At 44.6% G+C, this 15,570-nt stretch overlaps 1 protein-coding gene across 2 annotated transcripts in view; it reads left to right on the plus strand.

Annotated features, from left to right (window-relative positions):
* Positions 1-15,570, plus strand: part of ZFYVE1 (zinc finger FYVE-type containing 1) — a 50,173-nt gene that overhangs the window by 20,118 nt on the left and 14,485 nt on the right. For both annotated transcript variants that reach the window (XM_037031133.1, XM_037031134.1), the window contains exons 3-4: positions 6,560-7,064; positions 11,562-11,776. In XM_037031133.1, the coding sequence (XP_036887028.1) occupies positions 6,560-7,064; positions 11,562-11,776 (720 nt within the window). The remainder of the gene's footprint in view (positions 1-6,559; positions 7,065-11,561; positions 11,777-15,570) is intronic.

Raw genomic sequence — 15,570 nt, forward strand, 5'->3', positions numbered from 1 at the left:
CACTCCCTTGATTTGAGTCCTAGTTTCCTTTCCGTCACTATTGGTTTCCTGTGCATTTCCCTTCATTTCAATCAGTTTAGCCTTCATATGTTCCTCTAATTTGTGGCTAAAATCAACCAATTCTGTGAGCATCTTGATCACCAGTATTTTGAACTGTGCATCTGAAAGGCTGGCTATTTCTTGGTCACTTAGAATTATAGGCTCTTGGGGCTTTGAGCTGTTCTTGAGTCATAATGTTTGGTCTGTTTGCACCTGTTATGTATGAGGGGTGGAACCTTAGGTGTTCGCCAGGGCTGGGTGACCCAGTTGCTGGGTTGTGACGCTGTATGTGGGGGCAGGGTCAGAGAGGGAAAAAAATGGCGCTTTGCTCCGCCCTCTCTCAGATTTCTGTCCTCTCTGTGGCTTCCCATAAGCAAATTGGGCCCCTCTGGTGCTGGTTCCCAGGTGTGTGGGCCCATGTACTCTTCAGGACCCTGTGGGTCTCTCCAACGAACTCTCTGTGAGCCTGGGAGCCTCTCCCGGCCCCTCAACCCCGAGAGAGTCTTTCCAGTTGGTGCTTTCAGGCTCTAATTCCCGTCGCTGGGGCCCTAGCCTGAGCAGTGTCTCACTGTTCCCTCCTTTGCTCAGTTTATCTGTGTGCGAGAGTGTGTGACCTCAGTCAGCCAGCTGCCCTGCGCCCTCACTGGGTCCACCCTGGGTCCGCCGTCGCCATCCCACGCCTGGGACCCACCAACCGACCCCGCTCCGCCGCTGACTCCGCACCTCTTACCGGTCTGGCTGAGTGGTTCATTGTTGTCGGACTTTCATACAGTTCAGTTTTCACTGTTTTGGCTGTGTTTTTGTTTCTAAAACTTTGCTGTCTTTAAATTTAGGAGGGGGCACAGTGTTTCCACCTACACCTCCATCTTGGCCGGAAGTCTCTGGAGTTCTTTTTAATATGATAAAAGTGGGTCTGGATTTTTCAGGAAAGGTTCCCTCACCTTCTACTTCCCCTTTCCTTCCCCTGGAAGAAGGAAACTGTAACTCAGCTTCTGTATCTGCTGGTCTAACATCATCAGGTCAGTGTGAGCCACTAGGTAAAGCACAATACAATGATCAAGTTATAGCTTCCTTTTGGGATGAATAGTGGTCCCAGTTCTGAGAAGAGTGAGGATCTGGTTGGTTTCTTTGGGTTTGCTCTCTTTCACTGAACTCAGCCTAAAGTGGAATGAAAACAAAATAAACCAGAGACCACCGCAGAAAAGTAATTAAGAGGAACTTAGCTTTGACAATACCCATCGCCTTAGACTAATTTTAGAATCTCAGTAGAGAGGGATAGAATGATCTTTGCTGGTTTGGGGTGGGATTCATTATGAGCATTAGGTTATGAGTGACAGCCACCAAGTCCCTTAGCCCTTTCCATTGCTTTGGGTTAGGAACTGAGTTTTCCCTTTGGCCACAGGGATCATCTTTACAAAAAATTTGAAGGACGGTATGATCGTAGTTGGTACAGATGAGAGATCCTCCTCATCCAGAGAGGCCAGAACTGGAAGGGCCTCAGTGCTGAGCTACTTTCCCTGGGATTGTTTTCTGTTGTCTTTGGTGTTTAATTTCTGGAGTCTCTCTGTTCTGGTGAACTTTCCTCCTCAGGGGCACTTCAGCTCCTCCCCATCTCCTGCTTTTCTCTTCCCGGGCCTCCTCAGAACAAAGGCCATGTGATCATTCTTCCTGGGTGTTTCTCTGAGGGCCAAGAAGGAATTTCTTTTTTTTTTTTTTTTTTAAGATTTTCTTTATTTATCTTTTAGAGGGGAAGGGAAGGAGAGAGAGAGAGAGAGAGAGAAATGTCGATGTATGGTTGCCTCTTGTGAGTCCCCTGCTGGGAACTGGCCTGCAACCCAGGCATGTGCCCTGACTGGGAGTCGAACCACGATCATCTGGTTCGCAGGCCCACGCTCAATCCACTGAGCTATACCAGCCAGGGCGCAAGAAGGAATTTCTTGAAGGAGACTGTTGTTCTGTTGCCTGACTAGGTCAGAGATTGACTGCTGAACACTTCACTACCATAAACCGCTCTGAATTCTAAATTAGAACAGTGGAGATCATGTATACTTACAACTTAGTATACTTACAACTATACTAAGTGAAAGCTTTATGGGTGAGAGAGAGGGGGGTACACTGTTTGATTTCTTAAAGAGTTGTATGATATTAGACGGTTACTTTACTAAGAGTCAGCTATAAGGCTAATATTATGTTATTTTGAATAGACGGAGAGGAAAGAAGTTATCAGAAGCAAGCAGCAAGATCTTTCATTTTTAGGTAGAATTCAGTTTAGATCTCACCATTGCTGACTTAGTACCTGAATGAGCAACTCTGAACACCCGGCAGGTCCAAACCCAGCTGCTACTGCAGCGCACCTGGATGTTTTCCCAGTGGCTGGTCTTTAAATAATAATGAGTGGTATTTATTGAGTGCTTACTGTGTGCCAGGCATTGTGCAATGCACATTCTGTGCTGAGTAGAATTTCGTCCCTTCAGTATCCCCAGGGGTTGTAGAATCTATTGTTACCTCCTTTTCCAGAGGCTTTAACTTTAATAGTTAAGTTCTTCCAAGGCCACGCAGTGGCAAAGCCAGGACTGGAATGCAGGTGTTTCTGACTTGTCTGAGGTCCAAGAGGTGGTCTTGCAAGCTCTGGGAGGGTGGAAGGCAGAAGATGGGGAAGGGTGGCTCTGGGGTCATTCCTGCTTTTGCTGTTGTGTCAGGGCTGAGGACCATTTCAAGCAGGTGGCCTTAGGTGGCCGTCTGACAAGGCTAAGTCAGGTAGCTTATTTCACTTCAGGAATGGAGCAAAGTGGGATCATTGATTCCAAACAGGAAGAACGAGTTGAGCAGGAGCCTGTTCCCTTCTGGCTCCTTCCTTTCCTCCTCAAAGGGAATCTTCTTATCTTTACCTTTTCCTCCTCTGGCTGAAAGCCAGTCTTGCTACCAACTAGGCCTGGGCCTAGGCTTTTCTCTCCTTCTCTCACTTAAGGACGACTGAATAGTATAACTGGGAGCAAAATAATGTGAAAGGTACAAGAAGGAAAAGTGAAGCATGTTTTCAGTTTGCAAGGCATTTTTCTCATTTACCTATTTGATTAGCAACCACTACCCAGTCCAAGGAGGCAAAGATGGTTATATCCCCACCTTACATGTGAACAAATGCAATCGCTATAGGTTAAATAATTATCAAGGGCTGTCAATAGAATAACCAGCCTAGGGCTTCTTTGAGCTTCTTCTCCCAGAATTCTTTGCACCAGACTCAGATGCATATGCCTAGTCATGAACATTGCTGTTTAATATTCAAGAAACCAAGTGCCAAAATAATACCCTCGATACTTATAGGGAGTGTTTTATTTTTGTCTCAAATGAATAGTTTGTTATATTATATATATTATGTGCAGTATTTAGTGAATACTGAGTCATTTAATTCTGTACCTGAAGGCTCTCATGTGCCCCCTTTTCAGGCGCCTGCTCTTATGTATCCTGGATAATGGTGGTTGCTTTGTGGGCTAGCAGAGTCATGATGGAGTAGATTTCCAGAGGAAGAAATCTCTAGACCGACCCTTCCACAATCCCTAGGGGTACTGAGGGAACTGTGTGAAAAGGGGCTGCTCTGACCTCACCTGACTTCTTGCGGGTAGAGGTTTAGGGAGCTTTTGTTTTGTTTCTCTTGCTGGCAAGTTTAGGAGCTTGGAACCAGGCTGGCTGAGTGATACCAGTCAAAACTGGGCTGTTCCATATAACTTCTTGTCCCTCTCCGTTGTCTGGTAAATCAGTGAGCCCGTTACCAACTTGATGGAATGCTGCTGTGTGTTAAGAGCTCTGTGGAAGACAGAGGGTGGAGAAAAGTGGTTAAAATACCAAGCACGATGCCTGGAATTCATTCATTCATTCATTCGCTGGATATTAACTTGCCCTCTGTACCATGTTGTTCCAAGGGCTGGAGATGTAAAGATGAAATAGACAGCATCCTACCTTGATGGAGGGCAGTCACTGCAGTGGGCATTCAGAACATTATTAGTTTGATCATTAACATTAAGGCTCCCAGCTATGTAACAATAGTAATGTTATAAATAGAATAATGAGTGGTTTACCATCTTGAGGTTAGGGGAAGTAAGGGCTTATATTATCACATCCAGTAGTCAGTTTGTATTTCTCTAACTGCTCTTTTTCAAACCAACAAACTCTTGAGTATCAGGGAGGTGCTTTTTTCTCTTATGGCTGGAGTATGCGTGCTGTAAAGGTTTGTCCCTCCTTTAGCTGGAGTAAAACATTACCTGTTTGGGTCAGGAGCTTTGTTCCTGGGGTTCTTTGTTCTGAGAGTAGGGGCCCTGAGCATCTGTTTGGAGCTCCACTCTGATATTTCACTGGCACCAGGTCTCTTCCTTCCCAGCCTTTCTCTTTATTTCATTTCATTTCATTTCATTTCATTTCATTTCATTTATTTTTAGAGAGAGGGGAAAGGAAGGAGAAAGAGGTAGAGAAACATCAATATATGTGGTTGCCTCTCTCGCACCCCCTACCCCAGTAGGTTGTAGGACCTGTCCTGCAACCCAGGCGTATGCCCTGAATGGGATTCAAACCAGTGACCCTTTGTTTTGCAGGTTGGTACTCAGTGTATTGAGCCCCATCAGCCAGGGCCAACCCTTGTTTTTAATAAGGAATGCAATGTTTCTTTAACTGTAAACAGGGCCCAGACTGGCGTTGCCCCAGGCCCAGTGGGTTGAGTGTCATGCCACAAAGTAAAAAGCTTCTGATTCGATTCCTGGTCAGGGCACAGGCTTGGGTTGGGGGTTTAGTACCAGGTCAGGGTTTCTCTACCTTTCTCCTTCCCTTCCCTTCCCTTCCCCCTCTCTAAAAATAAATAAATAATAAAATAAATAAAATCTTTAAACTGTAAAGGGGGATTATGGATAGGTGAAATTTAACCAATAAGTTTTAAAAAATAACAGCTTTACTGATATATAATTAACATGCATTTCACCCTTTTAAAGTATACAGTTCAATCTATTCATAAAAGTTGTACGGCCCTTACCACTATCAAATTCCAGAGCATTTCGTCACCTCAGATAGAAACCCTGACCCATTAGGAGTGACCCCTCGGTCCCTTTTTCCCTCGGCCTCTGGCAGTAGCTCATACACTCGCTGTCTCTGTGAAGTTGCCTGTTGTGGACACACGGAGATGGAGTCGTAGAGTAGGTCGTGTTTTATGTCTGGCTTCTTTAACTTTGCCTACTGCTTTCAGAGCTTACCCACGTTGTAGCATGTGTGAGAACTTTATTCCTTTTTGTGGTTGAATAGCATTTCATTGTGTGGATGTGTCACATTTTGTTTATCGATCGTCACTTGATGGACATAAGGGTTGTTTTCACTTTCCGGTTACTATGAATAATGCTGCCGTGAACATCCACGTTTAGGTTTTGTGTGGACGCGTTTTCCGTTTTCTTGGGTGTATACCTACGAGTGGAATTACTGAGAGGTGTAACTCTGTTTGACTTTTTGAGAAGTTCCCACACTGTCTTCCAGAGTGTCTGTCATTTTACATCCCCGTTGCCAGTGCTTGAACCGTGAAGTTTCTCCGCATCCTCACCAATACTCCTTACCATCTGTTTGATCGCAGACATCCTTATGGGTGTGAAGTGGTATCTAATTGTGTTTTGGGGGGGGGGGTTAAAAGAATTTATTTACTTATTTATTTATCTTTAGAGGGGAAGGAGAGAGGGAGAGAAACATCAATGTATGGTTGCCTTTCATGCGTCCCCTGCTGGGAGGTGGCCTATAGGGAACCAGCCTGCAACCCAGGCATGTGCCCTGACTGGGAATCGAACCGCAATCCTCTGGTTCGCAGGCCCGTGCTCAATCCACTGAGCTACACCAGCCAGGGCCTTCTAATTGTGGTTTTGACCTGCATGTTCTAGTGACTAATGATGATGAGCATGTTTTCATGTGCTTTTGGCTATTTGTGTATCTTCTTTGGAGAAGTGTCTATTCAATTCTTTAAAAATATTTAATTAGATTATTTCTTTAAAATATTTAGGTTAGTTTTTTCTTGTTGAATTCTTGTTGAATCCAGGGTATCCTGGGCACCAGTCCCTTATCAAATATATGATTTACAAATATTTTCTCCCATTCTTTGAGTTGTCTTTTCGCTGTCTTGATGATATCCTTTGCAGAATAAAAGTTTTCAAAGTTTATCAATTTTGATAAAGTGCATTTTATCTGTTTTTGTTGTTGTATTGCTTTTGCTGTCATATCTAAGAAACCATTGCCTAATCCAAGGTCAAAAAGATTTGTCCCTATGTCATCTTCTGAGAACTTTATGATTTTAGCTCTTTCGTGACCACTAACTGCTGATACTGACTGAGGCATTGAAAGTTCCTGATGGCTGTTTGCTAAGGGCAAGGGCTGGCTGGGAGGCAGTCGTACTGGGGCTTTCCTTCCTTGCCACCTTGACTCTGGGAAGCGTTCATTCTTGTACACGTTCCTAGCCATTTTGCCCTTTCTCTATTTCATTGTCTTTTTTGTTTTGTTTTTCTTTAAGGTAACGAATGAAGAGGACTTCATTAGGAAATTGGACTGCAAACCTGATCAGCATCTGAAGGTGGTTTCCATTTTTGGAAACACTGGTGATGGAAAGTCTCATACCCTCAACCACACTTTCTTTTGCGGCCGTGAAGTCTTCAAGACCTCCCCTGCCCAGGAATCCTGCACTGTGGGCGTGTGGGCTGCGTACGACCCAGTTCACAAAGTAGCGGTGATAGACACCGAAGGGCTCTTGGGGGCTACAGTGAATCTAAGCCAGAGAACGCGGCTGCTGCTTAAGGTCCTGGCCATCTCCGACCTTGTCATCTATCGAACTCATGCAGACCGGCTGCATAATGACCTCTTCAAGTTCCTTGGGGATGCCTCAGAAGCTTATCTGAAGCATTTCACCAAGGAGCTCAAGGCTACCACTGCTCGCTGTGGCCTGGATGTCCCCTTGTCCACCCTGGGCCCTGCTGTTGTTATTTTCCACGAGACTGTGCATACTCAGCTCCTGGGCTCTGGTGAGTAGACCGAGTGCTGTGTCACAGACTGGCCTTTCTCGGTACAAGGAGGCAGCCGTTGGGCTGTAAGAGCAACTTGGTGGGGGTGGGTTGCCCAGAAAATTTTCTGCATGGGAAAGACGTAAGGAAGTGTTTCCAGAAGGACAGAATTCATCAACCATGTCAAAATTTGCTTATGATCAGGATGAGGATGAAGAATTGTTCAATGGCTTTGGCAAAATAGAGGCCCTTGGCGATCTGCGTAGGACTTGTTTCCCAGGGATGGTAAGCATGGAAGCCTAATCAGAGTGGGATCAAGAGAATAGGAGGCAAACAATGAAGATAGCGAGTACACCCAGCTCTTTCAAAGAGTTCTGTAAAGGGAAGCAGACAATTGAAATGATAGCTGGAGGCTGATGTGGCAATCCAAGGAATTTACCCTTTTTGCAGTTTTACTTGGTGGGGCATTACAATTGTTTGCGGACTGATGAGAATGACTCACTGGCAAGTAGATGTCAGAAAGAGCTGGAATGTTGAAGTGATGCACCGTGGAAGAAGTGGCCTTAGTGAGGAGCATGGACAGTTCTCTGTAACAACAGGAGAGAGGGTAGAGTATGTGGAGCCAGTTGCAAATAAGCAGAAAAATGTGTGTGTGGATGTGTGTATAAATTGTCTTTCTGTTTCTGTTTCCCTAGAGAAATGGGAAGCAAGATCATCACTTGAGAGGGAGGATGAGAGAGTAGGTGCAACAACAGTAGTTGGATGCAGGTGGGAACAGTAGTGTTGGCCCCCCAAGCAATCATACCACTTACCTGCTCAGTCAGTGATGTTTACTGAGTACACATTGTCACATGCCGAGCACTGGGGCACTGAGCTGAAAAGAAACACAATTCCCACGCTCGGATGGGAATTCTAGTTGGGGAGACCACAGGTGTTCTGTTCTGTAGTAGATGTAAGTACTGGAGCTGTGGGAGTGTGGCAGAGGGACACTTGACTCCTTCTAAGGGATCTAGGAAAGAGGAAGTGACAATGAACTCTAAGACTTGGCTGCAGAGCAGAGGGGAGAAGGGATGCTCTGAGAAGAGCAAACCTCTAGTAGTTTAGAGGAGCAAGTTGTGTCCAGGGAACTGCGAGTGGTTCTGAGTAGTTCTGATTTCCGTTCTAGCCCGCTTCACTGCATTCTCCACACAGCAATCAGAGTGATCTTTTTAAAAGCTTAGTTTGTAATCTAGGTCATGTCATACTCCTGCTTTTCCAGCCTGTCAGTGGCCTTCCACTACATCAGAATATAATTCCAGCTCCTGACTGTGGTGTCCTCACTCTGACTCCTGCCTGCAGGACGATTAACCTGCCCACAGTTCTGGCACCTCTCCTTCTACCCTGCCTAGACTCTGGCTGCCTTGGTTCTGTCTCAAGCTTCCGTCTGAACTCCTCTAGTTATCCTTCTTCATCCCCTCTCCCCACCCACTAAATGCCCTCCCCTTTATGCATGTGTGTGTGTGTCTGTGTGTGTGTGTGTGTGTGTGGATGTGTGTATACTCTCTCCACTAGCCATATCAGCCTTTTCTCTGTTCACACCTTTGCGTAGGCTACTCATCTGCCTGGAACTCCCTTCTCCCAGCTAGCCATACTTCCTCCGATTTAACTCGACTCTCATCCCCTTGGAGTCTCTCCTGACTGTCCCCTGCAAAGTTCTTCCTGCGTCCTGGCGGTTGTGCTCTTACTGCGTCACCCCGTCCCTTTCCATCAGGGCATCTGTCGCTATCCGAAATCATGCTCTATGTTTGCTTCCTTGTTTTTGATCTTTTCCCATGAGAATGGAAACTCCACGAAGGCAGGAACCTTGCCCTTCTTACTGCTAGATCTCAAAAGCCTGGCTGTGTGGTGGATACACAGTGGGCTCTCATCAGATGTTTGCTCAGTGAATAAATAACGAGGCTGAGTGTGTCTGGAGCGTAGATTGTATGGGAGGGGATGGTGGAGATATACTTGGGAATCAGATCATGGATGGCTTCGACCCAGTTCTCAAGTATAACAGGATTTTAGGCAGGGAGTTATATGATCAGATCTGTGCTTTCAGAAAACACCCCCCTCCCTGCCTCCAGCAGCCTGTTGAAGGGTGAACTGCAGGGCCTGCCTAGAAGAGGCAGGGCGACCAGCCAGGAGGGTATCACAGTTGTAGGTGGGAAGTGATGGGAAGTAGGAGGGAAGGGGCCAGACGGGGGCCATATTAAGGAGTTAGAATATGAAGGACCTGGGTCTGGTGGGAAGACGAGAAATCTGAATGTTCCATAATAAGGAAGAAGCTCATAGCAAGTGACTCTAAGGTAAGGGGAGGAGATTGGAAATGTCGATGTTAGACCACCTCTTGGAATCAGCACTTTTATGCCACTTTGAATCTTTACAGCTTGGGTGAGAGGAAGGTTTACTTTCCAGTTGAGGATTTTGAGTTAACCAGCCCTTCAAAAATAACATTTTTTTTTTGCTTTGTGCCATACACTGTCATAGTTTTTTTTCTTTTAAAGTAAATGCTGACATACTGTATTTTTGTTACTCAGCCAGGTGTCAGTAGCAGTCCCATTTTACAGATGAAGAAACTGAACCCAGAGAGCTTGAGTTCTGTAACTAAGGAGGGTCCAGTTAGTAAGTTGCAAAATTGGGATTCAAAACAAAGTTTTCTAACTTCTAAATCCAGAGCTGTTTCTGGAATACTACTGTTGCTTCTTGAAGCCTTGAGATGGAACCAAGGCAGCCAGAGTTTTTATGCAGGGTAGGAGGAGAGGTGCCAGAGCCTAGGGCAGGTTCATCATTCAATTTTCCTCTGCCTCAGATGTTCTGATTTTGTTAGATCACGTTTCAATTCTGAATAGAGGATTTTAGGTGAAAGTTAGTAAGCAAATGAACTCTTTCTGCTTTACAAGTGAGCAGTGGTTGTATGTCCAGGGAGAAGCTGTGAGATGACCGGGGACGTGCAGGTGCCGACCCACTGGGTGCTGCCTGCTCCTTCCTTCAGAAGGTGCTGCCGTGGGAAGAGTTCATGAGGAGATGAATTTAGGGATTAACTGCAGAAGTTTGGCTACTTCTGTTTGATGACTTTACTTTCAAATTTGAGCTAAAGCCTTGCCTCCAGTATTAATAGCGATGATTTAGTTATTATTAAAAATGAAAGGAAATTAAAAAATAAAAAGTCCTGGTAACTCTCACCTCTAAAATATGTATTGGCTCCATTTGTACTACCACTCCACAGATTTCTAGATAACTGTTGGAGCAACTGGGGGGAGTCTAGTACTCATACATTGGTAGTTTGTTCACAGCTTCACCAGCATAAAGAAGACCAGCATTTCCAAAGTAGCCGTTTATTTTCAGTGTTCATTTGAAGGTGACTGGCTAAATATACCCATAGGATGGAAGAGTATGTAGCTGCGAAAAGGAGTAAGGAACTTCTTAGCATGCCATGACAAGGACAGATACATTAAGTTTTTTAAAAGATTTTAAAATCTATTTTTAGAGAGAGGGGAAGGGAGGGAGAAAGAGAGGGAAAGAAACATCAGTTGGTTGCCTCTCCCATGTCCCCAGCCGGGGACCTGGCCTATAACACAGGGATGTGCTCTGATCAGGTATCAAACTGGTGACCCTTTGGTTTGCCTAGTCCACTGAGCCACACCAGTCAGAGCAGATATAGTATGTTCGTAAGTGCTAAAAGCAGGTTGCTTATATGTATTGGTAACTGTGCAGGGGAAAAAATCTGAGAGAGTAAATAGTTAATGGTAGCCACTTTGGGGGAGTATGAAGGAAAAGACATGTATTTCTTTTATGTTTTGACATACCTTTTATGTTTACATTTCAAAATGAAAGGTCACCAGTTTTGATTCCTGCTTAGGGCACATGGCTGGGTTGAGGGTTTAGNGAGCCACACCAGTCAGAGCAGATATAGTATGTTCGTAAGTGCTAAAAGCAGGTTGCTTATATGTATTGGTAACTGTGCAGGGGAAAAAATCTGAGAGAGTAAATAGTTAATGGTAGCCACTTTGGGGGAGTATGAAGGAAAAGACATGTATTTCTTTTATGTTTTGACATACCTTTTATGTTTACATTTCAAAATGAAAGGTCACCAGTTTTGATTCCTGCTCAGGGCACATGGCTGGGTTGAGGGTTCAGTCCCCGATCAGGCTGCATACTAGAGGCAACTGATCAATGTTTCTCTCCCTCTTTTTCTCTCTCCCTAGCCCTCTTTCTAAAATAAATTAGTAAATTTAAAAAGTGTGTAAGACGATGAATTTTCACAACCAGAATGTACCCATGAAATCGGTTTGAGATCATGGCATATCGGCACGCTCTTCCTAGAAGACCACCTGAGGCTCCCTTCCAGACAAGGGCAGCTCGAATTCCAACAACATCGACTGGTTCCGCCTGCATACGTATTTTGTATATGTGGAGTCAGACTTTTGCAATGAAAGGTGACTTATGTTTTTTTGAAAAGAAAGGTCACTGTTCATGTACCCATTTCTGCTTGTCCAGATCACCCCTCAGAGGTGCCGGAGAAGCTCATCCAGGACCGGTTCCGGAAGCTGGGCCGCTTCCCTGAAGCCTTCAGTTCCATTCACTACAAGGGAACCAGGACTTACAACCCTCCCACAGACTTCTCTGGGCTTCGGCGTGCTTTGGAGCAGCAGCTAGAGAACAACACCACTCGTTCTCCCCGGCACCCAGGGGTCATCTTCAAAGCCCTAAAGGTCGGTTGGCTCCTGCCTTGAGTGTCCCTCACTGGAGTAGCAGTGGGTGGTGAGAACGCTCAGCTTTCCAGCTGTTGGCAGTGGTGGTGATGGCAAACCCGGACTGGGAAGAGAGGTTATAAGCAAAGGAGGAAGTGCATGAGTGGAGTTTCCATCTGTCAAATGACTTCATCTTCCTAGAAGTTTGAGAGGAATCTTGGGTAATAGTTAGAAAGTGATAGGTCCTTATGTCAAAGAAAAGCTAGGCTTTTAGGGAATAGGAAGAAGCATTCGTTTCTGAATGGTAAATTAACCCAGCCCTGGTGAACTGACCTCGTGTTGAGGCTCAGTTATCAGGACAACAGTTACTTGTTTGTTTGTTTGTTTGTTTGTTTTTATCTATTTATAGAGAGAGGGGAAGGGAGGGAGAAAGAGAGGGAGAGAAACCTTGATTAGCAAAAGAAACATCCATTGGTTGCCTCCTACACTCCCCCATCTAGGGGCCTGGCCCACAACCCATGTATGTGCCCTGACCGAATTAAACCCACAACCTTTTGGTTTGCAGGCTGGTGCTCAGTCCACTGAGCCACACCAGCCAGGGCTTTTTTTTCCCCACCCTAAGTTAATTTCTTCAAGAAGGCAACATTTTTTAGTCACTATAAATGGAAAACTAGTAACACAGGTATAAATTTGTCCAAGACAAAACAGAAACAAAACAGATAATACAATAACAGTAATTGCTGTTCATGAGGTACCAGAGTTCAGAGAATTTGTTCACTTAATCCTTGTGCGAGCTCTGTGAGCTAAAGTACTATTACCATCCTTACTTTTCAGACGAGGAAACCAAGGCAGAGAGATGAAGCAATAGCTTACACATATCTCTGAAGTGGCAGCAGGTATAAATTCTGGCCATTTTACTCCTTCTGCCTCTCAACCAATAAAACATCATTTTGTATGGTTGGATATAGAATCTAATTTTAAGTATTTTTGCTTAATTGGTGCCTTTTTTTTCATTTTGCTAATTTTTAGTATTTCAAGGAGTTTACTTCAACACAGTGTTTTATCTTCACCATGTACTTATTTACGTTACCATGCTCTATAGTACAGAATTCATGAAATCAGTCCTGGGAACACTGCTTACATTCTGTGGTTTGCTTTGTGCACACCTCTCTGTTACTATGGCTGCAGGCTTAGGAGAGAGGCTGAGGAAAGGAGCAGGGCCTCTGGGGCCAGGCGGGGGGTGCATGCGATCTGGAGGGAAAGCAGGGGAATGTTGACAGGAAGAATGGAGCTGGGGTTTGAGGCTGCCCTGAGGGTTAGGGGATCGAGACTGGGGCTGGGGAGGGGCAGAAAGGTAGGGATAGACATGAATTTGGCATAAAGCTAGGTAGTCCTTGGTTTACACAGGCAAAAATCTTTGTGCATATGCTGATTTGCTTAATCCATTGAGTTTAAGAGGTTTGCAGTGGTGCATAATGTAAACAATTAGTGAATCTAGGTAAATTGTTTATGGGAGTTGCTTGTATTATCCTTGTAACTTTTTTACAAGTTTGAAATTGTATATCAAAATGAAAAGTTACCCTCCAAAAAAGGTTTGTGATTTTGCCTTGTGGTTTCTATGGGCTGGATGTGCGTGTCCTCCCCTGATTTCTGTGTTGCAAGCCTAATGCCCAGTGTGTTGGTGTTAGGAGAGACTTTGGAAGGTGACTGGGTTGTGAGGATGGAGCTCTCAGGGGTGAGGGCAATGCCCTTATGAAAGAAGCTCCAGAGAGCTCCCCAGCCCTTTCCCCCAAGAGATGACACAGTGAGAAGACACCATTTATGAACCAGAAAGCGGGTTTTTGCTGGAGCCTGATCATTCGGGTACCCAGGTCTTGGGCTTGCAGCCTCCAGAACTGTTTGGATTACATTTCTATTAAGCCACCCAATCTGTGGCATTTTGCATAGCAGCCTGAATGGACTAAGATGGTAGGTAAAAGCTTAGGCTCTGGAATCAGACAAGCTTGTGTCAGAGTCCCAGGTCTGCTGCTTCCCAGCTACTGGGCCTTGGGAAATGAGTTACTTTGTTCAGTCGTTCATTCAACAAATGAATGAGTGCATTACGTGCCAAATAGACTTTGAAGTGCTGGAATAGAGTGGCAAAAAAGATAGGCAACTACCTTTGCCCTTAAAGGACTTCTTCAAACATTTTTCCTCATCTGTGCCATTGGGGTAATAATAGAATGTTCCTTATGAAGTTGAGGTGGGAATTAAATGAGAGCGGCACACTTTAAGAAACAAAGGACTCAGTATATGGCAAATGTTCGATAAATGTTAACTAGTGTGAATAATATTAAGGAAAAAAACTGCCCTGGCTGGTGTGACTCAGTGGATTGAGTGCGGGCTGTGAATCAAAGGGTCACCAGTTCGATTCCCAGTCAGGGCACATGCCTGGATTGCAGGCCAGGTCCCCAGTGGGGGCCATGTGAGAGGCAACCACACATTGATGTTTCTCTTCCTCTTTTTCTCCCTCCCTTCCACTCTGTCTAAAAATAAATAAAGAAAATATTTAAAAAATAATGATATTAGAATACAAGAATAAACTTTTAAAAAACATGAAAAATGATTATATTTGAATAATTCATGAAATACATACTTTGAATTAGAATTTGAGAAAAGTGTACTTAGATATGCTGGCTGATGGCCTTGTAATGGCTCAAAGGTAGTCAGATTGGAAGGTCACATCCAAGTATTGCAAACATTCTCAAAAGAGGCTGAATCCATACTGTGTTACACAAAGGGCTATAAATCTGATCAATGTGACAAGGGCTGTAAATCTGATCAGTGTGACAAGGTGACCAATAGGTGGGTTCATGGTTGGGTAAGACCATCAGGGACACTGAGGGCTGTGAGCAGTAGTTAGTGCTCAGGGATCTTCCCCTTGGGAGTCTTGGACGGTGTCCTTCAGGCCGGTTGGGTAGGCACTTGGAGAAACATAGTTTTACTGTGTTCTCCCAAGGTGATACGAATCACGAAGCTTTCTGTGATTAAACTGAGCCTGGTCAGCTGGAGTTCTGATGATTCTCAGTGACTGGTGTCCCGAGAGTCTCACCTGAGCCCTGCATTTTCTGCGTCTGGGGTAGGGGCTGTGCTGTGCTGAGATGTGGGACCCACTGCTTTGGTCCACAGAGGAGTCGCCCGTTTAAGCCTTGTTCTGAGCTCGCCCCCCAGGTGATTGTGGGGTTCTTGAAATGTAATCAAATCTTTGAAAAAATCATTCCCATTTTTTCTTTTGATTGCTATTTTCATTACTTTACATTACTTTACATTTCATTCACTTTACACTAGAGGTTATTAATTTTCTGATTATCATTATGCATCTTGGTTCTCTTTCTATATTAGTACATAATATATACTTTATTCCTTTTAATGCCATTGGTATACTTCTAAAAAATTATTAGCTGCATCTTCAGGTTCTATCTGACTGATGTACCACCAAGTGCTACTTTTCATGGTCATTTCTGAAAAGGAGGCCCTGGCTGGTGTAGCTCAGCGGATTGAGCATGGGCCTGGGAACCAAACAACCGCAGTTCGATTCCCAGTCAGGGCACATGCCTGGGTTGCAGGCCAGTTCCCAGCAGGGGACTCATGAGAGGCAACCATACATTGATATTTCTCTCCTTCCCTTCCCCTCTAAAGATAAATAAATAAATAAATCTTTAAAAAATAAAAAAAATAAAGTTGAATTTGTATAGGTTTTATATAATATCTACGTCTTCCAGCCTCTGATCTCAAAATGTAGAAACTCTGTCTTTCCAATTCTATCACATCAGGAC

This window comes from Sturnira hondurensis, unplaced genomic scaffold (assembly GCF_014824575.4).
Source record: "Sturnira hondurensis isolate 20B ecotype Veracruz unplaced genomic scaffold, ASM1482457v3 Scaffold0021143, whole genome shotgun sequence".
Classification (NCBI taxonomy): Eukaryota; Metazoa; Chordata; class Mammalia; order Chiroptera; family Phyllostomidae; genus Sturnira; species Sturnira hondurensis.